Source organism: Gigantopelta aegis, chromosome 5 (genome assembly GCF_016097555.1).
Source record: "Gigantopelta aegis isolate Gae_Host chromosome 5, Gae_host_genome, whole genome shotgun sequence".
Lineage (NCBI taxonomy): Eukaryota > Metazoa > Mollusca > Gastropoda > Neomphalida > Peltospiridae > Gigantopelta > Gigantopelta aegis.
In genome coordinates this window covers 25,278,972-25,306,304 of record NC_054703.1, presented here as the reverse complement: position 1 = coordinate 25,306,304, position 27,333 = coordinate 25,278,972, and the positions used below count along the sequence as shown (strand labels likewise).

General features: G+C 40.0%; 1 protein-coding gene across 3 annotated transcripts in view; it reads left to right on the top strand.

The window, feature by feature from the left end:
• LOC121373567 (galactoside alpha-(1,2)-fucosyltransferase 2-like) overlaps positions 1-27,076 on the top strand; it is a 29,289-nt gene extending 2,213 nt beyond the window's left edge. The window contains exons 1-2 of one of the 3 annotated variants that reach the window (XM_041500248.1): positions 13,849-14,074; positions 25,068-27,076. In XM_041500248.1, the coding sequence (XP_041356182.1) occupies positions 25,527-26,927 (1,401 nt within the window). In that variant the 5' untranslated portion in view covers positions 13,849-14,074; positions 25,068-25,526 and the 3' untranslated portion in view covers positions 26,928-27,076. Of the gene's footprint in view, positions 1-13,848; positions 14,075-14,312; positions 14,325-25,067 lie in introns of those variants that run through there. The other 2 variants (XM_041500251.1, XM_041500250.1) reach the window with 2 other exon arrangements.
• The last annotated feature ends 257 nt before the right edge of the window (positions 27,077-27,333 follow it).

The following is a 27,333-nucleotide window of genomic DNA, read 5'->3' as shown; positions in this document are numbered from 1 at the left end:
CAAAGTCACAGACTCCTGTTTCACTCAATTGTAACTTTATCTAAATGTTTATAGATTAACTGAACTTCGTGTTAATTTTCACGGGAAGAATCTTTGGTCATCCTGGTGTTTTTAATATCACAAAATAAATTTCTTATATTTTTAAAAACGCACGGTCGTCTGAGAAGTAACAATTATGGAGTCGAGTTTTAACCTGTTTGTAGGGAGTGTATTTCACCATTTCAAAGTCACAGACTCATGTTTCACTCAATTGTAACTTTATCTAAATGTTTATAGATTAACTGAACTTCGTGTTAATTTTCACGGGTTGAAACTAGGGTCTATCCCCTTCAAACAACGGCTCTAGTGGTGCTTCAAAACTAGGCCTTGTTACTTTAAAATATGTTGTTTAACGACACCAGAAGAGCGCATATTCGCATAAAAACATAACTAAACTATAAAATAAAGCCCTTTTTATTTTTTATTTTTCAAATTATTGCTTTTTATTATTATTATAATAGTCTGACGATAAACATTTATTTTGGCAGCCCGTCAAAATTGCTCTAAAACATCCTAAAAAGATTTGACTGAGCAATCGATTTTTTTTTATTTTTTTTTTGACTTTAATTTTTAGTCGGGACATGTTTTAACTTGTATAATTTACTACAAATGCATAGGAAATTACGCCCAATTCAATAATAATTATTCAATTCAATTCTTTATTACCGTAATCTACAGCTTATTGGTACACGCTATATATAATGTATGGAACAATATAATTAAGTAAGTAAGTAAGTAAAGCGTGATGTATTAATTATCCACTTAAAAACATTCTGGCTTTAACCAAATACTTTCCCAGATTACAAAGCTTCTTTTACATTTGAACAGTTAAAGGGACAGACCCTAGTTTCAACCCGTGAAAATTAACACTAAGTTTAATTCCGTGAAACATGAGTTTGTGATTTTGAAATGGTGAAATACACTCTTAAAATAGACTAAAACTCGACTCCATAACTATTACTTCTCAGACGCATGTGCAGGTTTTTTTTAAATATGAGAAATGCATTTTGTGATATTAAAAACACCAGGATGACAAAAACACTTCGAATGTACGGAAATGAATAATCTAAACGATAAAATGTAAGTAAAGTATGATTTCAGTTGTCAAACACGGATCTAATAGTAATTTTTTTCTTTTTTAAATGCTTTAGTGTTTAAAGACAAACGGCATGTTTCTTTAAGCAACTCTATAAATTTAAACTTAGAAAGAAAGAAAGAAATGTTTTATTTAACGACGCACTCAACACATTTTATTTACGGTTATATGGCGTCAGACATATGGTTAAGGACCACACAAATTTTGAGAGGAAACCCGCTGTCGCCACTACATTAGCTACTCTTTCCGATTAGCAGCAAGGGATCTTTTATTTGCGCTTCCCACAGGCAGGATAGCACAAACCATGGCCTTTGTTGAAACCAGTTATGGATCACTGGTCGGTGCAAGTGGTTTACACCTACCCATTGAGCCTTGCGGAGCACTCACTCACTCAGGGTTTGGAGTCGGTATCTGGATTAAAAATCCCATGCCCCGACCGGGATCCGAACCCAGTACCTACCAGCCTGTAGACCGATGGCTTAACCACGACGCCACCGAGCCCCGTAAATAATAGCGTAATATTAGCGTAATCACTAAATGCAGGATAACATAACACAAAATGAAATTCATCTTCAATATTTCCGCTATTACATAATATACAAATTCACTCAGATCTCAAGGCCGTAGCTAGTGGGGCGGGGGAGGGGGGGTCAAGGGGGAAGTCTCCCACCTCCCCGAAAAAAATCCGGAAACAATTATAAAAACTTAAAAAAAATTATCTTCTTAACCGTTCAAGGAGTTTTATAGACTATTAACTACTCAGTTGCCCCCCCCCCCCCCCCCCCCCCCCCACACAAACACAAACATACTAGCTACGGCCCTGGATCTATCAACATTTCTATATCAGCCAGTTTCAATAGCTAACTTATGTACACATAGTCTGAAAGGGACATTCCTGACTTTGTTGCGATGCTATTAAGTTTCCGGCTAATAAAACCTTTTTTAATTGTTAGAATGACAATTTACTTACATTTCCTTGTCCAGAATATCTATATCTGTATATCCAATGTGTTTTTGGTCCCCCAAATGTTCGTAGTAGCTCAATATGCATTTTTCCAAATATTTTTTCGTACGTATCAATTTATTTTTCCCTTCAACCGTCAAATGAAGTCTATTTTTAGACGGCGGATTCCCTTCGATTTGAAGCGCATCACGTGACCTTTTTGTGACGTAGAGCACACGTAAATACCATGCTGCCTGGTCATTTCGTACCCTAGTCATTTCGTACCATGGCAAAAAGTCATTTCGTACTTTTTCAGTTACCAGCTGAAATGGTCGAATATTACTTATTATTACTTATTATCTTATTTGTTTAAGAAATAAACAATAACAACCACTGAAAACATTGACTACCCTATCGATTACCAAATCAGCCAGTTGCTCATGTTTATTACTTATACACAATGACAATATTTAAAAAAAAAAATTTGATGATCAGAAACGCCCTTAAATTAACAACAAATTTGTTTCAGTGTATGGTACGAAATGACTTGATCTGTTTTTTAGGGACAAAATTAAATATTTAATAATTTAAAAAGTCAGTTGCAGGTGGTGTTTGCATCTTATATACGTAATTAGATTGGGTACGGTATGACTTTCAATTTTGCAATGGTACGAAAGGACCAAATTAGGTACGAAATGACTATGGTACAAAAGAACCAAGCTACGAAATGACTATGGTACGAAAGGACCAAGGTACGAAGTGACTAGCAACAGGCCGAAACGACCAGATATCCATAAAATTGCACCATCACAGTATTATGAGTATAATGCTTGGGTTGGGGCGAGTTGACTAACGGACAAAGTTCCGATCTTTCCAACATCTATAGATCTCTATAGCTATAAGTACAAGTGACCCTAAATGCTAGAACGATCAGAAGGTTTGCCAAGCCGAAGGCAATAGAAAAGAGACAAGATCAAAAAGTTGTTGAAGTTGAAAAAAAAGAAGAAAAAAAAGAACATTATTATGAAATCTTGGAATTGTTATCGGCATCATTTCTACTTGTTTCTTTTTAAATGCGTCCATTCGTATCGCTTAGTTTAACGACATTTTTTTGTGTAATACTACTGACTTGTAGGAAACAAATGGAAAGTCGTTGGTAATCAATGCAAAACGTCAATATTAAAAAATAAATAACATTAAAAACGTGCTTTCCATACGGTTCGTCCACTGGACGATTCGTCCACGGACGATTGGTCCACTCGATGACTGCATTTTTTTCATACATATTAATAGTTATTTCTTTGACATTGTAATCGTTTCTTAAAATTATTTTGTGGTATACTATAACCAAAAAAGTAAAATAGAGTTAGAATTCAACATTAATATCCATTTTTTATTAACTGTTTGTATTCATTATCATGCCCCGGACGATTCGTCCACTGACGATTCGTCCACTCGCTCGTACATTTTCTCGCATGTCACGATGTGGTAAATAGGTAATGCAAGCCTCCGCGTCGGAAGACTTTATTACCCCCCCCCCCCCCCACGTCATGTTCTCCTTCAATGGCGTACATTATATCCACTGTACCCTCCCTCATCACATGTTATCCCCATATGCCTAATAACCTCGAAATAAAATAAAAACTCGTTGTCTTCAATTCCAGTATAATTAAATGTACATTAAAAAACAATTCAACAAAACAACAAATGTCATTCAAACAAAGCGTGTTGTTTTAGACGCGACTTGATTCAACTTTCCGGATCTCGTTTCACGGACTGCGATTTTGTGTTTCCGTTGACTGGTGATCGCATTGAGTCAGTTTTGTCGGAATGGAACGAAAGGATCGGCGATCTCCGTAACCCCCCCCCCCCCCCCCCCCCCCCCCAAACCCCCCCCCCCTACACAAAAAAACAACCCCCAAAACCCCCCAAAAAACCGCGCACTTACTGAAATGTGCATCTGCTAGATCGGGGAACTTTCTCGGATTGAATCATTGCTAAAACTAGGTTGTAGAATCGAACTTTTTGTTGAACTTTGGAGTAATCATCTATCAACAATCGGAGAAGTTGGGTCATAACCCCTACCCACCCCCCTATGAAAATCTCAACGGATTTACACGATTTGGAAAAACGACCCTTAGAGACCCAGAAAAATCGGAAAATCCGGCATATGCCGGAAAACTTTCACCCATGGAAATGCACTGGGGAAATAAAAACCCAGTGGACGAATCGTCCGGAACTGATTTTTTGTAGTGGACAAATCGTCTCGAGTTCCTCAGTGGACGAATTTTCAGTGGACGAATCGTCCGTGGACAAATTGTCCAGTGGCGAATCGACTGCATCCCAAAAACGTGTACTCACCGAAGCCATGTTGAATATTGCATTGTGGGAAATTTGTGTTCTCGTCATCACTGCGACCTCTGACCTTCACCTTTCCGCGAGGATTTCAAATAATCGTATCATGGCGAATCCCGAAAGTATTGTTCTATGTAAGTATTTCAATTTCGCACTTTTCACTGCGGTGAAGATATAGAAATTGTGGACTCTTTTGATAGATTTATTCAAGAAATGTATGTTATTCTCTCAGTTTAATTTATAAGCACTTAACTAATAATCACTGTCTTCAGTACTATTTTGTTTTTAAAACCCCTTTCTTTTGCATTTAGACGTTACATACCGGCCTCAGTGGCGTCGTGGTTAGGCCATCGGTCTACAGGCAGGTAGGTACTGGGTTCAGATCCCAGTCGAGGCATGGGATTTTTAATCCAGATACCGACTCCAAACCCTGAGTGAGTGCTCCGTAAGGCTCAATGGGTAGGTGTAAACCGCTTGCACCGACCAGTGATCCATAACTGGTTCAACAAAGACCATGGTTTGTGTTATCCTGCCTGTGGGAAGCGCAAATAAAAGATCCTTTGCTGCTAATCGGAAAGAGTAGCCCATGTAGTGGCGACAGCGGGTTTCCTCTCAAAATCTGTGTGGTCCTTAACCATATGTCTGACGCCATATAACCGTAAATAAAATTTAAAAAAATTGTGACACGGTTTCTTCCATGTGATGTCATTAATTAATTAAGCGGCCATATGCAAATTGAAACATGGCATTGTTAAATGAGGAATATTCATTACTAATGAATCTTCTTCAGAAAAAAACAACAACAACATTTGATCAAATCGAGATTTGAACTATCACTTACTGGGGCGTAGCGTGAGTTGGACCTGGGGGAGGGGGAGTGTTCGAATATGAACCAAGTGGACGTTTTCTATTTTGTTTTTTGCACCACCAGAAACTCCATATGTATAAACCTGTATGTGTTAGTTCTGAAAGCGGACCATTTGCATCAGCGGGGGCCGGAGTGGTGGGGGGGGGGGGGGGGGGGGGGGGGGAGGGGTGGTCGGACGAACCCCGACCCCCCCCCCCCCCAGCCTACGCCCCTGACTTAGGTCCTTCCCACAGGGAAAGCTATTTATTTCTGAGCCGATCGTTTTTTAAATTGGACACAAAATAGTTGTTTTTTATTATAGGGCTATTTCAAAACACTTAGGCCTACTTTTCTTCTTACATCAAACCAAACTGAAATTAATTTTACCCACCCCACAAACCCCCCCCCCCCCCCAATAAAAAAACAACCCACAAAAAAAACAAAAAAAACACACCACCCAAACAAACATTTTTGTAGGAGGATGGGACGAACTATTAGATACGAGAGCTAACACATGTAAAAAAAAGAAAGAAATGTTTTATTTAACGACGCACTCAACACATTTTATTTATTGTTATATGGCGTCAGACATATGGTTAAGGACCACACAGATTTTGAGAGGAAACCCGCTGTCGGTATCTGGATTAAAAATCCCATGCCTCGACTGGGATCCGAACCCAGTACCTACCAGCCTGTAGACCGATGGCCTACCACGACGCCACCGAGGCCGGTTCACATGTAAAAGGACATACATATTTTGAGAACATAAAATAATGAGGAACCGATTATGTTTTACTGCCACCACAGGTCAGTAGGCAGGGATGGTTTAGAGGGACCGAACAACCCACCTTATCGTAAAAATTACTTTAAAAGCAAAATAGTTTACCTCCTAAAAGAACATTAATTCTTGCTATAAAAGGTCTTTTTATTCTTTGTTACTAAAGCGATTACCAAGTCAGTTAAAATTCCAATTGGCTCATGTGTGAACTTCCCTCGCCCATTGCACGAAGAATGCTAAAAATACCTACTCCGAAAACTTGAAAATTAAATAACGCTATAAAACAGACAAACAGACAAGTCCGGGAGATGGGTCATCATGGGTAATACCTCCAAAATGACGTCATTTTAATGATTTCCCATGCGGATCGAGCGCACGTCTGGAACAAAAATCGATAGGCCTACTTGATCGACTTTTTTTTTTTTTTTGCTGCATGGCTGGCACCCGTGTCAATGGAAAGACGTCGATGCAAATCAACGCATTCGATTTTTACCACGGTCCTGGACAGATAGCTGAGGTGTGTGCCCAGGACAGCGTGCTTGAACCTTAAGTTTGGATATAAGCACGAAAATAAGTTGAAATGACTAAGAACACGTGATCTCGTGGTGAGGAATCATTTGTTTATTTGTTGTTACGTTTTACTGTTATATTGTTATTACTTACCAGTTGGGCTGTCTGAGAAGATAAAGTGTTAATAATGAATACTTTTAAACTATCGATTATTTCTATTTCTTTTCTTTTTCCTTTTTCTGTCCTTTCAGTTTTATTCAATTGTTTTTCACAAATGGTTTCAGGGGCGTAGGCTAGGGGGGTTCGGACGACCGACGACACCCCTACCCCCCCCCCCCACCCCCCCAGCTGAAGCCAAATGGTCCGCTTTCAGAACTAAAACATTCAGGTTTATACATATGGAGTTTCTGGTGGTGCAAAAACAAAATAGAAAAAGGTTCCCCCCCCCCAGGTCCAGATCACGCTACGCCCCTGGGTTTAGTAATTATGCAGTGCACGAGTATTATGAAAAAAATCAATTGACTTTTATTATATTGGTCTTTTCTGTTGCAATGTATTCTAGGTTAGGCTTTATTTGCTCTGGACCACCGAGCTTTTCACAACTCTTAGTAGTGGCAGATCTAAGGGGGGGGGGGGCGGCGGCAGGGGCCCGAGACCACCCTAAATTTTGCGACAGTTATATGATTTTATTATATATCAATTTTCATCCCCCTCCAAACCTCCCCCAAAGTTCCCTTGGCATTCCGCCTCATGTCATTGCCCCACCCCCACCCCCACCCCACCCAAAATGGATCTTATGGATCCGCCACTGCATAGATACATTAACATAAATGTCGACATTGATTACACGGCAGTATTGAGTTGAGCGAGACAATACGCTATAGAATACAGCATATAAATGCACACATATACATATTAATAATGCATTATTCATTCAGATATTGTGTTGACTCATGTTAATGAGTGCAGCCGTATTTGAATAATTAATATTCATTCAGATTGTGTTGACTCGTGTTAATGAGTGCAGCCGTATTTGAATAATGAATATTCATTCAGATTGTGTTGACTCGTGTTAATGAGTGCAGCCGTATTTGGGGGGGGGGGGGGGGGGGGGGGGGCGGGCGGCTCCTACGGGCCTGCATAATAAAATTTAATGTAAATTGTAAATTGCTATTTTAGAGTAGACTTATCAAATAGATGTTGCCTTTCAACATAATAAATAGGACAGTCTAAAATAAAATGTTTTTCATCTTCCACAGCTTGAGAATTACAAACAAAATAAGTCCTCTGTTCAGTTATTGTCCGAACCAAATTGTTAACAACTACAAAAATGTACTCTCCTACCTTTAATTGCCGTTAGATTTACTTTAAAGTTTGTCCAGACACAAATCGCAAAAAAACCACTACAAATATAGAGATTCCACACACGACACTGCAACGATGTTGCCGATATCATCTTTGCTGAGATTGCATAGGAAACAATACATGCAGTTTTCTGCCATCTGCCATGTTGCTTGTTTATGGAATACTCTTCAAGAGGGGTAAAAGCCTCCAAAGTAAGTGACATAATTAATATGAAATCAATGATCTCTAATGGTATCATTAAAATAATAATAATAAAAAATAATAATAAATAATATGACATCATCACGTTTGCTTAGATTAAGTCCTATCTCTTCACCGCTCTTGAAGAATATTCCAAAAAAAGTCAAAATGGCAGCTGGCACAAAATTACATGCTTTTTGCCTTATGCACTCTCAGCGAAGTCGATATAGGTAACATAGTTATCATCTGGTATGTGGAATCTGTGTCATTGTAATGTTTTTTTCAAGATTTCTGTCTGGACAAACTTTGGAGGAAATCTAACAGCAATTAAAGGTAGGAGAGTAATTGTTCGTAGTTGTTAACAATTTGGTTCGGACAATATTTTTTTTTTTAGGTTTACAGAATCTTCAGTTTAGTACAGGTGATGCGCCAGTTCCGGATCACTTCAAACAAAATTGTGAATTCTGTCAACATGCGCGCGTATGACTTTAAAAGAAATTCTTGGTAATAAAGATAATCAACCATATAAATAAACAGTGATATAAAATGTAAATTTAGGTAAACATTTGGCACCAAAAACAGTGTTGTTCTAGCCAGTTGCGGATCACGTTGTCCAGTTCCGGATCACTTTCGAAAAATAGAGGCTTACCCCTTCAAAAACACTATTTCACACATGTTAGCACTTTCAGCACGTTCGTGGATCCTGCCGGACATATTTTATGATCATTTGCAACTCCATAGGGTTCCCACCCCCCTGATTACGCCCCTAATTATCAATTTTTAAAATCGATTGAAAATCAACGATGGCGTCCCATGACGTCAGATATACGGGGCGTGTGTCAAAAGTAAAGGTGCGCGATCCTTATTATTTTCGTTGAATTATATTTGATTTCTGGCATTCTAGTATATAATAATAATAATTAATATTATTATTACTAATAATAAATAATTGTTTTCATTTATTATCGTATATATCAATAATAATATTATTATTATTATTATTATTATTATATTGATGACTTTTTTTTCAATCAATCAATCAAGCAAGCAATGGGGTGGACGGCTCTCACACTGAGGGGGGCGGGCAACATTACTGAATAGTCTTATGGGGCAAATACAAGACACGTGTGCAGCGATTTTAGCGATTCTAGACTGGCGATCTAACAGGTCATACGGGCTCCTATTTTTGTAAGGGGCATGCAAGACTGATTTTTGCCCGAATTAAACGAAAATGGAATTTTAAAAAACTACATTTTATTTACATTAGCCATATTTGTGAATGACTGCGGCTGGTATTTGTACGAATGGCTAATTACATGTAGGCCTACAAATATAATGTGAGAGACAAGTGGACGAACACTTAAAATCGTAGTTTCAGTTTATAAAATACGTGTACATTATGTACATATTGTCATTACCTGTAGAAAACAAAAATAATACAAGAAAAATAGGTGGAACTACAACGATTAATATAATATTTTGTAGAGGATGACTGGCCATGGGACGAACAGTCTAGGGCTATTATGACATGGGCCCCGAAACATACAGAGTCGAATTATTATGAACTAGTGGTTAAAATGACGAATCAAGAGAGGTTTAAGAAGAAAATAATAATAATAATAATAAAAATAATAATAGTAATAATAATAATTATTATTATTATCATCATTATTATTGTTATAAAGAAAGGGGGAAAAGTGGGAGAAAAAAATTCCACCGTGTTCAACGTTTTTGAGTCTTGAGATAAACCCTGCGTTCACCGCCCCATCTAGCGGCAGTTACAACGTAAATACTTCCGTTTTGTGAGTGATCCGCAACTGGCATATCAAGTGTGTCCCCTTTGAGGAGTTACAGTAAGTCGTTTGCAGCATCACTTTTCATAAAACTAGTCATGCACAATCTATATATGGCCTCAAACCACAATTGATTTCGCTATATGTTTCTATATAGCCTTAGTGGCTATAACATTTTTATTAATATCAGAAGGCCCGTGAAGTTTTGTATGTACCTTTGCCTGCATGGGGGACACATACCCTGAAAAGGACAACCTCTGTTGTCCAGCTCTTTCTCCCAGCATATTGGTTTAAACAGACACACCCTCTAAACCAGGCCGGAGTACACCCATTTTACACAAAAAGCACTACTTTTGCATGGGCCGGAATTACCACAAACAAGTTTTCAATGTCAACAAGTTACACATGTTTACAAACTACATGCTATCCCCTGTCACTTCAGTCAAACAGTTGCCACTTCATAGCTGTCTGCCATGAAATAATCACAGTCAAACAGCAGACTACTTGCGCGGTCAAACTTCCGGATTTTCGACAACCAAATGGGAAGATAACTGTAATCTGAGGCCATATGTTTCCCCTACTCGTACTATAAAATTTCAAAGGATATAAAAAGAAAAACATCAAAAACTTCATCTCTCTTTTTAAACGTCTTCTTTTTTTCATGTCGTCTGCTTGTATAAACTGTAAAGTGGTTATGTGTATCGCCGTCCAAAATAAAACAAAGACTATATACTGTTAGTTATTTTACGTACATTTTCAAGAAACATGTATTATTTGTTTGTTAGAATATTTGTTTAATGAAATTTACATAGAAATTACTACAAAATTGAATATACCGACAGACTAATCGGTAACTACAGGTGATCTGGAAGTGATCCGGAACTGGCACATCACCTGTACGAAGATTGTGTGCACTGATTCTCATTACCGTAATTTCACTTGAAATCCACATTTCGAAAAAGGTACCATTTTTTTAATTACAAGATTTTCTTCAAACACATTCAGATGCATTAGTAATGTTCAAACAAAACATTTTCAATAGCAATTTTGCAATGGAATTTTTCCAGCATTTTTAAAAAGGAATCGTCATGTACCCAGTTTATGGTTATTGCAAAGATGCAAAGTGACGTCATTGGAATACTGACGTCATTTAAATTAGCTATATTATTACAATGCTTCGCCACATTAGAATAAAAACTGGTCTATTAACGTCGACCCCTGTCACATTTCTACGCTGTTTACAGGTATGTATTTTTTAATTTTTCATAATTCTGGACAAAATATTAATTTCAAGTTTTAAAAGATGAAAGAAATAAAAAGTACCTTTTGTCAAATATATCATATAAAAAAAAAAAATACCGTTGGATATGTTTTATTTATTGTGTACGAAGCCAAAACAAGGCTCCGAAAAAATGACTGTCGTCGACCTTAATGTCCGAACCCAAATGTTAACAACTACAAGAAATTGCTCTCCTACCTTTATTTTTCGTTAGATTTTATCCACTTTTGTCCAGACTGAAATCTTGAAAAAAAAGCAACATCACAATGACACAGAGTCCACATACTAGATGATAACCATGTCACCTATATCTACTTCGTTGAGATCGCATAGGGCAAAAAGCATGTAATTTTGTGCCGGCTGCCATTTTGAATTTTTATGCAATATTCTCCAAGAGGGGTGAAAGGATATGACTTAATCTAACAACGTCATAACATGTTATGATATAAAAGCAAACGTGATGATGTCATATTAATGTTATTAATATTATTATTTTAATGATACCACTAGAGATCATTGATTTTGTATTAATTATGTCAGATACTTTGGAGGCTTTCACCCCTCTTGAAGAGTATTCCATAAAAAAAATTTTTTTAAATAATAATAATAATAATAATAATAAATGGCAGACGTCAGAAAACTGCATGCATTTTGCCCTATGCTATCTCAGCGAATGAATGAATGAATGTTTAACGACACCCCAGCATGAAAAATACATCGGCTATTGGGTGTCAAACTATGGTAATTCAAACAAAGAAAGTGATGATCAACATCGATATAAAAATTCAAGATTTAAATAAAAACACAGTGTGTAAGAACGGTGCAGAAATACAAATATCACAGATACTGACTTTTATTCAAAATTTTAATTGCATCCCGAAGAAAACAAGGGGATTTGTGCTGTATTGGCCATTCTCAAAGATAATGTTGCACCCTTGCACCACGGTGAGGTTACAGCACGCGCAGGGGCTATCTCAGTGAAGTCAACATTGGCAACATCGTTACAGTCTCATATGTGGAATCTGTGTCACTGTAATGGGTTTTTTCACAACTTGTGTCAGGGCAAAATTTGGGGGAAATGTAACAGTAATTAAAGGTAGGAGAGTAATTTATTGTAGTTGTTAACAATTTGGTTTGGACTTTAGGTTTTGTTTTGTATAACGATGCCACTAGAGCACGTTGATTTATTAATCATCGACTATTGGTTGTCAATTATACTATACTCGTTCCTGCGTCATTTGAAAAGAAAAAAAAAACCTCATCCAAAATTAAAATGAGTTTTCCTTGACCCCTGTCAAAATAATTCCAAGCTCTCCATTGGGCAGACAATGCCGTTTACTTTAGTAACATCGACGTAATCAAACGGTTGATTTTACGATGGTGTGTTTCGGAAATCACCATGATCCCAATTTCACAAAACATCGTAAGCCTAGTTTTGCACGTCAACGCAAATCTACGACTAATCCACAATAATATTCTTATTACATTATAGTACAACAAATATACAGGGCCGTAGCTAGGATATTTTGTTTGGGGGGGGGGGGGGGCAACTGAGTAGTTAATAGTCTAAAACTCCTTAAACAGTTAAGAAAAGAATTTTCTTTAAGTTTCCCTTGCTCCCCCCCTCCTCCCCCCCTCCCCCCCGCTAGCTACGGCCCTGATATATATCCGTGTTTAATATAAAGTACATTTATTTCATGTTCCCTTGTCTTTAAAATGCTCCATTTTCCGTAATGATGTAATATCACGCGTCTATGTCAAACACATGTAAATGAATGTCCGATATAACTGCTACCCCTCCGTCTCCCCCCCCCCCCCACCTCTCTCTCTCTTCTCCCCTCTACTCCCCCTCCGTCTCTCTCCTCCCCCACTCCCTCTCTCTCCTCCCCCTCTCCTCCCCCTATACTCGCCCTCCGTCTCTCTCCTCCCCCTCTACTCCCCCTCCGTCTCTCCCCCCTCTACTACCCCTCCGTCTCTCTACTCCCCCTCTACTCCCCCTCCGTCTCTCTCCCCCCCCCTACTACTACCCCTCCGTCTCTCTCCTCCCCCTCTACTACCCTCCGTCTCTCTCCTCCCCCCTCTACTACCCCTCCGTCCTCTCTCCCCCCTCTACTCCCCCTCTCTCTCTCCCGCCCTCTCTCTCCCCCCTCTCACTCCCCCTCCGTCTCTCCCTCCCCCTCTACTACCCCTCCGTCTCTCTCCTCCCCCTCTACTACCCCTCCGTCTCTCTACTCCCCCTCCGTCTCTCTCTCCCCCCTCTACTACCCCTCCGTCTCTCTCTCCTCCCCCTCTACTACCCCTCCGTCTCTCTCCCCTCTACTCCCCCTCCGTCTCTCCTCTACTCCCCCTCCGTCTCTACTCCCCCTCTCCCCCTCTCTCTCCTCTCTCTCTCCCCTCTCTCTCTCCCCCCTCTCTCTCTCTCTCTCTCTCTCTCTCTCTCTCTCAGTCTCTCTCTCTCTCTCTCTCTCTCTCTCTCTTGTTTTGGACCTTTAGGAATGGGATGGGATGGGAACTTTATTAACGTGTCCATATCCACAGAGGTTCAGGCGCGCCCACCTCGGATTTAGCCTCTGACTTCGCCAGTGACTAATTCCGGGGCAGGAATGTATTATGTTCATTGACTGTACTACTTAAAGTAGACTGCTGGCAACATGCTCCGGTAGTTTTGAACAAATACTTTCTATATGTATATCGCTGGCACGGATCATGTTGTTAGCCTGGGTCTGTTCCGGATCACGCTTCTGGCCATCAAGAGACGGGGTCCGGGACAGACATGCTCGAAACCGTAGTGGTATTAGGAGCATGTTTGAACTATATCGGACTCTTGTTAGTCTGGGGACGGTTAGGCGGAGTGGTGGATAAATCCACTACAAGTCGGTGCGTTTGTGGGTAAGTCAACCATTTTATGTATTTTCTGCCATTAAAGGGACACACCCTAGTTACGGCTAGTTGTTGACCATTACGGCGCTGTTTTTGGCTATTAAACCCATTTTTTTCACAAATAAAATTGCACTTTACTTACCGTTTATTATTTAGAATATACATTTCCATTCACCTGAAATGTTTTTTGGTAATCCTGGGTTTTGTAATACCACAAAATGCATTTTTCTTATTTTCAGCAACAATAAAGTTCAGACAAGTAAGTGTCTCAATACAAAACGTTACAAACCCTTAAAACCAATAATTTTGCTTAGTCTTACGATATCTGGAGAGGGGATACAACCAGGACAGAACAGTTGGAACATGTCCAGGAGAGGTGAAAAGAACGCACCCCAAGTCTGTGCGCACTCTGTGAAATTTGTCGTGACGTAAGCATTGTTGTGCTTCGAGCGACATCTAACGGTGACATCAGAATACAAACTTTCAAAATTATTTCAAGCAATTGGGACATGGGGATTCCCATGGTATTTATCGATATAAAGCCTGCCTTTTCACTCCATTTGATAAAAACGTGATCTAAGTGTGTTACAGGTTTGTAGATTAACCAAATTATAATTTATTTTCGCTGGATGGAACTAGGGTGTGCGGCTTTAATGAAAGCCCGTATATTTCGTCAGACGAAGCAAAATTTATTAAGTATATCAAATAATTAATTCACCGAAGTGTTGTGTATTTTACAGAAGCATGTTGTAGACATTCATTCAGTCATGGGGGGGGGGGGGGGGGGGGGGGGGGGACGTAGCCCAGTGGTAAAGTACTCGCTTGATGCGCGGTCGGATTGGGATCGATCCCCGTCAGTGGGCCCATTGGGTTATTTCTCGTTCCAGCCAGTGCACCACGCCTGGAATATCAAAGGCAGTGGTATGCGTTATCCTGTCTGTGGGATGATGCATATAAAAGATCCCTTGCTACTAATGGAAAAATGTAGCGGGTTTCCTCTCTTAAGACTATATGTCAAAATTACGAAATGTTTGACATCCAGTAGCCGATGATTAATATTCAATGTGATTTAGTGGTGTCGTTAATCAAAACAAAACTTTTTTTTTGTTCATTTAGTCATTTCAACTTATTTTCGAGCTTATATCTAGTTACGGTTCAAGCACGCTGTCCTGGACATATATATATATATATATTTAGATAAATTTTAATTTCCCTTGATAAACGATATATACGATATTAGGTGACTAATGGAAATACCTCAAGCTTTAATCATTTTCGTAGTACAAAGAATCCGCATAACTTTTATGTTTTGCATCATATTGAACAAAGCTAAGTAGCAACATTATTTACTTTACTGAAGTCACGTGATGCATGTAAAACATAAATGTTAATCATTAACCTTGACCTTAAATGCGAACTGCATTTAAATTAAAGTGCCAAGAACAATTTCCTTTTTTATTTTTTATTTAGTATTGTTTGTTTGTTTTTGTTTGTTTTTTGTGGGTTTTTGGTGAGAAAAGAATGTGTATAATAATCTTTATTGATAAAAAAAAAATATTATTAATATCTAAAATATCAGATGGTATAAATAGTACAAAAAAGGTTCTGTTTATAATCGAGTTAAATTAATTCTATACTTTTTTTTAATTATGAACTTAGTACTCAGAAGGTTCATATTACTATTTTTACTGAATAAAAATAGATACATTTGATGTTAGAATGAATGCATGAAACAGTTACAAAAACATATGGTTTAAATAATTCACGTGTAGGTATATCAATAAATAATTAATAAGTTTTGTAATTTTAAGTTTTTTTATTCCCTCCTCTGTGGTTTTGAGAGAATCTTGTCAATAAATCCCAGTAATGGGAAATTAGGTGATAGCATCACTTCAGCTTTGACAGGAATACAGAATTTTGGGGCAAAATACAGGAAAATATCAACTATTTCACAGTAAAAATTTACACAGGGTAAGCAGCCCTGTATGATCCACTACGGGCGTAGGAAGGTGCCAAAAATATATAAAAACCATCGCTGCTGCTATAAAGTGTGTGTGTATGTTGGGGGGGGGGGGCCATATGCCCTCTTCACCCCCCCCCCCCCCCCCCCCCCCCCCCGGCTTCCTACGCCAGCATTCACCCACACCCACACCCTCACCTTGCAAACGTCCCTGCATATACCCGTGAATGATGACCCATATTGACTATATAATGTTATTTACCAATCGACGTCGCTGGGCGCGGTGTCTATGTCACAGGGTCACGGGTCGGCGTAAAGTTAACACGTTATGTCATAACGCATTGATTACTCTTGGTTATGGAAATGCACACCCAGAGACACACAGATTCACAGGTTGCCTGGAACCAAATAGATTCTCACGGGCAATAGAGGTTTATTTTTTAAAACCTTCAATATCGCTTCTCAATCTTGTAATTCCGGTTTGCTAAAAATAGAATATACGAACATGATTATTGGTTCAGTAATTTAGTAACGTGTGCGTGTTCGCTGTCAGTGGGTATCGTTAATTGTCAGGCGCGGATTCAAGGTAGGGGTTCTATGTTTCTCATTCACCCCTGGGACGGATCTAGAGGGGGGTCCAAGGTGTCCGGACCCCCCCCCCCCCCTCAAATTTGAGAAGTGCCCCTTTTATTTAGGATTTTTAGGTTTTTTACAAATTTATTTATTCTGTCAATGTATAGAACACTGTAGAATACGTCTGCCAGCGTCCCTGTTGTAGCACTATTATATTATGGTCCATGTGAACCGTGTGTAATTTTTCAATAGTGCCTTTTCATAATGTTATGGTGCCCTTTTTGTCTTGGACCCCCCCTCATCAGAAAAGCTGGATCCGCCCCAGCACCCCCGAAGTTTTCAAAAGTGCTCGAAAATTCAGAATTTAACTGTTGATTAAAGGGACAGAGCCTAGTTTTTAAACACTACAGCATATTTATTGTTCACTATTAGAGCCGTTTACGATCACTGAAATCAAACATTACTTATGTTTTATTCTTTAGATAATCCATTTCCGTAAAACTGAAGTGTTTCTGGTCATCCTGGTGTTTGTAGTACCAAAAATAGCATTTTTCATATTTTTTAAGACGCACGTGCGTCTGAGAAGTAGCGATTTATTGATTCAAGTTCTAGTCTATTTTTAAGGATATTTCCTGTTTTAAGGAAGGAAATGTTTTATTTAACGACGCACTCAACACATTTTAATTACGGTTATATGGCGTCGGACATATTATTAAGGACCACACAGATATTGAGAGAGGAAACCCGCTGTCGCCACTTCATGGGCAACTCTTTTCTGTTAGCAGCAAGGGATCTTTTATATGCACCATCCCACAGACAGGATAGCACATGCCACGGCCTTTAATATATCAGTCGTGGTTCACTGGCTGGAGCGAGAAATAGCCCATTGGGTCCACCGACGGGGATTGGTCCCCGACCGACCGCGCATCAAGTGAATGCTTTACCACTGGGCTACGTCCAGCCCCTCCTGTTGTGACGTCACAGACTCTTCTTTCAGTCTACTGTAACTTTATCCCAGTGAGAAAGAAAAAAGAAAGAAATGTTTTATTTAACGACGCACTCAACACATTTTATTTACGGTTATATGGCATAGACATATGGTTAAGGACTACACATATTTTGAGAGGAAACCCGCTGTCGCCACATAGGCTACTCTTTTACTACAGGCAGCAAGGGATCTTTTATTTGCACTTCCCACAGGCAGGATAGCACAAACCATGGCCTTTGTTGAATCAGTTATGGATCATTGGTCGGTGCAAGTGGTTTACACCCACCCATTGAGCCTTGCGGAGCACTCACTCAGGGTTTGGAGTCGGTATCTGGATTAAAAATACCATGCATCGACTGGGATTCGAACCCAGTACCTACCAACCTGTAGACCGATGGCCTAACCACGACGCCACCGAGGCCGGTAAATAGTTGAACAATTAGAGTCCGTTTGCATGAACAGGAAACCGATGAATTTGCATATATCTCTATAATGAACAATGTTAAAGGGACATACCCTAGTTTTTAAACACTAAGGCATATTTTTTACTATTAGAGCCGTTTTTGGATAACGGAAATCATACTTTACGTAGATTTTATTGTTTAGATTATCCATTTCCGTACATTCGAAGTGTTTTTGGTCATCTTGGTGTTTTTAATATCACAAACTGGGGTTTTTTCTTCATATTTTTAAAAACGCACGTGCGTCTGAGAAGTAACAGTTATGGAGTCTAGTTTTGGTCTAGTTATAGAATGTATTTCACCATTTCAAAGTCACAGACTCATCTTTCACTCAACTGTAACTTTATCCAAATGTGTTACAGGTTTGTAGATTAAATAAACTTAGTGTTAATTTTCACTGGTTGGTGTGTCCCTTTAAAATTTTTATAAAACATATTATTAAATTTTAATCCACACCAACTCATTACAATATTTTGAAGAAAAAAAATTCATTGTAAATAAAATAGTCATCAAACTGTATATGTTAAATCTAATGCAGGTGTGAAGGCAACTGGTGGAACAGCCAACGCAAAGCACACACGGTTCTACGTTTAGTCTATGTACTGCATTATCGATTACTTCGATAACAATACAGCTAAGGCTGTTGTTAGCATTTTGTCTTCACACCTGTATTAAAACTGTGATGTCAATTTGTTAAGAAACTTTTTTATTACACAGAAATATTTTGTTAATTTTGTTAATTTTTTTATTTGGTATGGTTTATATGTTTTAACATTATTTATTATAGCACGGCAGCTAAGGCTGTTTGAGCATTTTATCTTCACCGCTGTATTAAAAATGAGATTAATCTATATAATCAGATGGTAATTTGCTGAGAAACTTTTTAATTTACATAAAACGTTTTAGTAAAACATGTTGTTTTAGTTGGTATGGGTCTAAAGCTCAGTAATATGTTTTAAAATAAGTTTTAATATCTAGCATAGGCTTGTTGTTGTATTAGAGCGGGAATCTTTGACTATCATAGAGAGAGGAAGAGAGAGAGAGAGAGAGAGAGAGAGAGAGAGAGAGAGAGAGAGAGGAGAGAGAGAGAGAGGGGGGAGGGGGGAGGGGAGGGGGAGGCGAGACAGAAGAGAGAGAGGGAGACAGACAGAGAGAGAGAAGGGGGAGAGAGGGAGACAGAGAGAGAGAGAGAGTGTGTGTGTGTGAGGGAGAGTGAGGGGGAGAGAGAGAGAGAGAGAGAGAGAGAGAGAGAGAGAGAGAGTGAGTGAGTGAGAGTGAGTGAATGTGAGAGTGAGAGTGTGTGTTTTGGGGTTTTTTTGTTTTTTTTTCTCTCAGAGTGCCTTGCTCTGTTACGGTCAGAGTATTGGCATTTTCGTAGAAACATATCGCTAATGTAAAACCTCTGTATCTCATCTGACTGTTTGAAGGTAACGAGACGCTTGATGCGCGGTCGGTTTGGGATCGATCCCCGTCGGTGGTCCCATTGAGTTATTTCTCGTTCCAGCCAGTGCACCACGATTGGTATATCAAAGGCCGTGGTGTGTGCTATCCTGCCTTTGGAATGGTGCATATAAAATATATCTTGCTGCTAATCGAAAAGAGTAGTCCATGAAGTGGCGACAGCGGGTTTCCTCCCTCAATATCTGTGTGGTCCTTAACCATATGTCCGACGCCATATAACCGTAAATAAAATGTGTTGAGTGCGTCGTTAAATAAAACATGTCCTTCCTTCCTGACTGTTTAAAAAAAAAAAAAAAAGGTTATTACTTATTATTAGTTTCTTTTATATATTATTTTCATTTCACGCTGTCCTGGGCACACACCTCAACTATCTGGGTTGTCTGTCCAGGGCAGTGGGTTAGTTGTTGGTGGTTAATGGCGGAGAAGAGGGTGAAGTGGTCTCACACTTGCCCATCCAGTCGTTAAAACTCGCTCTGGGTGGGAGCTGGTACCAGGCTGCGAACCCTGTACCTACCGGCCTTATGTTCGATGGCTTTGACCACGACACCGCTGAGACCGGTTTATATATATATATATATATTATTGTGTAAATTGCTAGTCAGTCTAAATGAGGAATAACCGCGCCTATCGGATTAGCTTAGTAAACGAAAAGTTGTCTCCCTTCCTATAGACCGATTGTGGGCATAATATTGATAGGCGCTTAGGCGTAGGCGGTTTCGGCCGTAAGGAGTTAGGTCTGTCCGGGGATTTCCTTGCCTCCCCCCCCCCCCCCCCCCAACCCCCACCCCTCTTTCCCCGGGGCTGCCGGTCACGCCAATGTTCCCGATACGATTGATGCCCCTCTCTTTTTTTCCTCCAACAAATAACAGAACTTCCTGGGCGTGGGCCAAACCCTTTCCTATACAATCTCCCCCTTTTCTCTTTTTTGGGTCTTTAAAGGGACATTCCTGAGTTTGCTGCAATTTATAAGATGTTATCGACTAACAGAGACTTTTTAACGATTGTAATTACATATCAAATATATTTTTCTGCATAAAATAGTAGTGGCTGTGTATTTAACGTGTTTCTGGTCGTTCTAATGTTTGTACTAGGTTAAATTTCATTTTATTTCTTAACATATTTGTTTAAGACAAAATCCAGTTTGGGCTTCTTACACATATTAAAACGATCAGAAACACATTGAATATATAGACACTGATATTCTAAACAAGAAAATATATTTAATATGTAAGTTTATTTGTCGGAAACATCTTACAATGCAGCAAACTTAGGAATGTCCCTTTAAATGGTAAATTTTAAAATAAAATATACATTTTAATTTTAGATAGCCCTATCTTTTGTGCGACAAAAAAAAAAAATATATATATATATATATTATTGAGTTCTGTATTATTTTATTATTTTTGGAATGCGCTTTAAAAAAATCTATAATTGTCCCACTTTTCATTTAGATCATTAATGTCAAAATTGCCCGGTAAATTATCTGTCCCGAGTGAAGCCCCTGGCTATCCAGACAGGACTCTAGATAGACATGCTCGAAATCTTCGTGGTATATGAGCATGTTCAAATTAGCCAGTCAGCCAGCCATTATATTGCCACGTATTTAAAGTTTAAAGTAAAAATAAATAATTGTTTAACGACACCACTAGAGTATATTGATTTATTAATCATCGGCTATTGGATGTCAAACATTTGGTCATTTTGACATATAGTCTAAGAGAGGAAACCCGCTACATATTTTTCCAATAGTAGCAAGGAATCTTTTATTTGCACCATCACACAGACAGGATGGCATATACTACGGCCTTTGATATACCAGTCGTGGTGCAGTGGTTGGAACGAGAAATAACCCCAAAAAGCCCACCGAGTGGATCATTCCCAGAGCGACCACGCTTCATGCGAGCGCTTTAACACTGAGCTACGTTCCGCCCCCTGCCAGGTATTTAACCTACTTCTATTTTTATTGGGTCTCAACGCCTAGTGGCGTATACCAGGAGCGGATCTAGAAATAATACTAGAGGGGTGAATAAGGGGGAAAAGGGCACAAAGACCAACTCGTGAAAATGGCAATCCAGAGAAAAAAGAGGCACTTAAATATATTTGGGGGAGGGCGGGTCCGCTGGTTCCCCCCTTGGAACCATCTCAGGCGACCTATTATTTGGCTGCATATTTCTCGATTGCCAGTTCAGTTCCGAGAAAGTTAAGATCAGGTCAGGTCATAGGGCTTTACGTGCACATTCAGAGCAAGCTGTTGTAGCGCACGCCTCTCCTGGGCACAAGAGCCGGCCTCGGCTGGCTCCTCCGTCCAGGACAGGAAAGGTGGGGGAGGGGGAGAGGAGGGACCGCCTGCACTGGCAGGTGCAAGGGAGCACCAGCAGCCCGACCGTGGTCGGTAGCAGGCGAAGGCGGGGGGGGGGGGGGGGGGGGCAGATGGTGCTATTGAATTTGAAGGAACTTAAGGAAGGAATGTTTTATTTAACGACGCACTCAACACATTTTTTAGGGGGCGGCACGTAGCCCAGTGGTACAGCGCTGGCTTGATGCGCAGTCGGTTTGGGATCGAAGCGCGTCGGTGGGCCCATTAGGCTATTTCTCGTACCAGCTAGTGCACCACGACTGGTATATCAAAAGCCGTGTTATGTGTTATACTGTCTGTGGTGATCACTTGCTACTAATGGAAAAAAAAAGACTATGTCAAAATTACCAAATGTTTGACATCCAATAGCCGATGATTAATAACAGAAATGTTGCAAGATTTAGCTGCATGCTTCATCGTTTGGACAAACGTTGCAGCTTGTCCCCACTTGTAACCAATCAGACACTTTAGATGTGTCATGTGACCAAGGTTCTTTCATTTCCTTTCAACTTATTTGGGTGCTTATATCCAATTAAGGTTTAAGTACGCTTTCCTAGGCACACACACACACACACACACACACTCAGCTATCTGGCCTGTCTGTCCAGGACAGTGGGTTAGTTGTTAATGGTTAGTGAGAGAGAGAGAGAGAGAGAGAGAGAGAGAGAGAGAGAGAGAGAGAGAGAGAGAGAGAGAGAGAGAGGGAGACAGACAGAGAGAGAGAGAAGTGGCTTAATTGTTAATGGTTAGTGAGAGAGAGGGAGACAGACAGAGAGACAGACAGAGACAGAGACAGAGAGAGAGAAGAGGGTGTAGTGGTCTTAATTAAACCTACCCATTGAGTCCTTAAAACTCAACGTATTCCCAGGTATAACTTGTTAGTCGCAGACGTAAACTTACGATGTATTGTAAAACTGGCCCCTGAGCTTATAAAACATTAGTCTAGACTCTAATGAAGTTGCACGCGTTGCCATGGCGTTAGAGTCTCAGAATCTATTAAGGTTATGAGTCTAGACTCTAAAAGCACCAGTCCAGCCAGATTAGATGACTTTTCATTAAAAAAAAATACACCCAAATGTCATCCTTTGATGAAATGTAGAAAATGATATCAATTGTGTCTGCTAAAATTAAAGGGACATACCCTAGTTTTTAAACACTACAGCATATTTTTTACTATTGGAGCCGTTTATGATCACTTGAATCAAACATTATTTAGAATATCCATTTCCCTAGAACCGAAGTGTTTCTGGTCATCCTGTTGTTTTTAATACCACAAAATGCATTTTTTAAAATTATTTTTAAAAACGTACGTGCGTCTGAGAAATAGAGGTTATTGATTCGAGTTCTGGTCTATTTTGTAAAGATATTTCGCGGTTTTAACGTCACAAACTCTTCTTTCACTGTGTTGTAACTTTATCCAAATTTGTTGCAGGTTTGTAGGTTAACTAAACTAAGTGTCCAATTTTACGAGTTGAAACTAGGGTATGCGCCTTTAATGTGTTGTGTTTTTGTAACAATGAGAATTACTTTTTGTCATTTGTTTTCGTGAATTTATCTATGCGTACGTACGCGATTTCTGTACGCTCTGTGACTTGTATACATAGATCACTTCACAAAAGTGAGAAACAGTTATAAAACTTATTCAATAAAATGATCCTATGAAACTGACAATATTTACTAACATAAACAACAGATTTATAATAAACATTATATGCTGCTAATTGGTTAAAGACATAGATTTAAGGATTTAAAGATTTAAGGACCTTATTTCTCTAAAAATGGATAATAAATAAAAATTACATTAATTGTTGGAAAACAAATCTAGCTATCTCATCACCTTAACTGAACCATGATGGAGTGAAATCCATGTCATCCCTCTCAGCAATTTTAGTTTTTGAATTATGGACCATTGCCATAATTCAATTACTTTTTACAAAATTACATTAATAAATGGAGTATGGTAGTTATGAAGATCGTTGAATAAAGTACATTTAGGGACAAATCAAATTATTTTTGTTCAGGTAATACTCTGTTAGACCATTAAATAGGTCAGTGGTCTGTAACAATATGCCTTTAAATGTTTATATGTAGGTTTCGTAGCCCAGTGGTAAAGCGCTCGCGTGATATGAGGTCGGTCTAGGATCGATACCTGTCGGTGGGCTATTTCTTGTTCCAACCAGTGCACCACGACTGGTATATCAAAGGCCGTGGTATGTGCTTTCCTGTCTGTCTTGCTACTAATGAAAAAAATATAGCGGGTTTTCTCTCTAAGATTATATAGAATTGTCAAATGTTTGACATCCAATAGCCGATGATTAATAAATCAATGTGGTCTGGTGTTGTCGTTAAACAAAACAAACTTTATATGAAGGTTTCTTTATCATTATATCGTATGTATTTAGTTGTGGGTGACCGGCCTCGGTGGCGTCGTGGTAGGCCATCGGTCTACAGGCTGGTAGGTACTGGGTTCGGATCCCAGTCGAGGCATGAGATTTTTAATCCAGATACCGACTCCAAACCCTGAGTGAGTGCTCCGCAAGGCTCAATGGGTAGGTTTAAACCACTTGCACCGACCAGTGATCCATAACTGGTTCAACAAAGACCATGGTGTGTGCTGTCCTGCCTGTGGCAAGCGCAAATAAAAGATCCCTTGCTGCTAATCGGAAGAGAAGCCCATGTAGTGGCGATAGCGGGTTTCCTCTCAAAATCTGTGTGGTCCTTAACCATATGTCTGACGCCATATAACCGTAAATAAAATGTGTTGAGTGCGTCGTTAAATAAAACATTTCTTTCTTTCTTTTTTTCTTTTTTTTTTAGTTGTAGTTGTGGCGTGATTTAGCTCAGTCAGTTGAGTGCTCGCTTGATGTGCTTGCGTCGCAGGATCGAACCACCTCGGAAGATCCATTCGCCTGATTTAAAAAAAACAAAAACATTTTGCTCGTTCCACCCTGTGCACCACAACTGGTCAAAAGCCGTGGTAGGTGCGTTCCTGTTTGTGAGAAAGTGCATATAAAAGATCACTTTCTGCATTGGGAAAAATGTAGCAGGTTTCCTCTGATGACTACGTGTCAGAATTACCAAATGTTTGACATTCAATAGCCGATAATTAATACGTCGTGTGCTCTAGTGGTTGTGTTAAACTAAACCAACTTCATTGCTGATATTTACGTGTTATCTGTATATTTCCATTCGTGTACTTGCAGGGTTGATCCTGAAAGGTAGAAACGGCACCGATGACATTCCCTTCCAGACACTGTGATGTAACAGAGATCACGGTTTGAAAGCAACTCTCAGTTCATGGTCTGTTTCTGGAGGTCAAGGTCACAGGCTTCACGTGGAATGCGCGCTCCCGGGATCAGAAGCAACATGAGGAGGTCATGGGCAGTCTAGGTCAATTCGTTAATACCACGGTCAAGATCACGGTCACAAATATCACTTGCAATGCACGTGGCCGGATTCAAAATTGAGCCTGAATTGTGTATTTGTGCTGGAAGCCTCCAGTTGTCTACATATGTTCTGAGGGTCAAGGTCAAGGTCACGTGGAATGAGCGGTGTCAGATTCGGTAGCAAGCTACTGTGTGTGTGTTCCCTATAGTGTTCGCGGTGTCTCAACGTTCACGGTGTCTGCTGTCTAGGCATATTTCTAAGGGTCAAGGTCACAGATGTCACGTGGGATGCGTTGTATCAGACTCTGGAAAAAGCTGCTGTTTGTGCTCCTTATAGCGTTCGCGGTGTGTCAACTCCTGCTGTCTCGATCCATGGGTCTGTCCTCCGAGGTATACGTGAACGACGAAGTTGGAGTTGCTGCAAGGCATGACGGACAGATCAGAAACGAATCTAAACTGCGTAGTAAAGTTCACGGTCAGGGTCGAGGTCAAGGTCAAGAGGCAGTTGGTCAAACGACAGTTATTATACGTTCTAACAACTCCAAAAACTTGAGCGTAGGTCATAATCGGAGTTCAGGTCCTAATGACACAAAGAGCGTTCATCACAACTCCTCAGGCTTGATCGCTGGCGGTGCAGTGGGGAAGGCGTCTTCGGAAATATCTGCAGTTGAACGCAGAGATCAGGCGCCAACGAAATCTGACCAGCGTTTGAACGAGCTATGGAATTCGCTTGGTTGTGCTCCGAGAATTGAATATCCAAAAGGCTACATTAGTAGAACTTCCAATGCAAGCGACAGAATTATGATAATGGTCGGTCCGGGGCGCCTCGGTAACAAAATGTTTCAGTATGCGTCTCTCGTCGGCATCGCCCGCCAAACCGGCTACGTACCTTACGTCCAGAATACAGACTATCTATTGACTGTATTCCAAGTTTCGCATGTAATTTCTAAGAAACCTGGCATTCTTCCGCAACTCGGCGAACACAGCTCGTCCGTGTACGATTCGTGTCTGGAGGTTTTCCCCCGCAATCAGAGTTATCTCCTCACCGGATATTACCAGTCATGGCGGTATTTCAAAAATGTGGAATCGGAAGTGAAAAGAGAATTCCGGTTCAAGGATGCTACAATGCGACTGGTTCGTGAGTTCTTCGGCAGTGCTCGGTTTAAAAACGGAACTACTACGATCGGTGTCCACGTACGCAGGGGAGATATGGCGTTGTCCTACTCTAGAAATAAGGGATATACGATGGCGCCGAAGGAATACTTGCTCCGAGCAATGGCGCACTTCAGAAACAGGTATTCCAGGGCTATTTTCGTGGCTTGTTCTGACGACATGAGTTGGACGAGGAATAACATTGTCGGCAATGATGTCGTTCACTTTTCCAGAAACATCGAGACCGATATGGCGGTGCTGGCAAACTGCCAACATAGTATAATATCGACTGGCTCTTTCGGTTGGTGGGCCGCCTGGTTGGCGGGAGGGGAGACAATCTATTATAGTAATTTTCCCGCCAAAAATACTTGGTTAGCAACACAGTACAAGAAGGAAGATTACTTCCCGCCATCTTGGATTGGAATGGGTGATGAACAACAAACTACGACGACGACGACATCGAACATCAACTACGTTAACGACAAAACAAAAACAAACCAACAACAAACACGGTCAAAGATATGATTTCGCGAAACTTAGGGACTTATTTTTTTCCTCTAACAGTTTTCTACTGGGATGTATGCGGCCATTGGAACTGATTGAACGCTGAACGCTTCTCGTTTCGACAGCCTGCACCACCAGGTTGGATTCTTTTTTAGCGAGATTCCTTGCCTCCACGTCATTTCTCCGTCTGACTGTCGACTTGTTGTTTGTTTCGTGACTCGTATGACGACCATTCTGCAGAACGCCACGGTTGTTCGCGTTTAGTCTCTACATGTCCGAGCCTGTCCTAGCAGCACTGGAAGATTGACCGCCCCACTCTAAGAAGAAATAGGAAGCGGGGTCGGCCCCTACTACTCTTTTTCTAGACTTTACCTTGCTTTATAGTGATACCATCTCGTATCCTCCAGAGTCGGGCCCGTCTGCACCA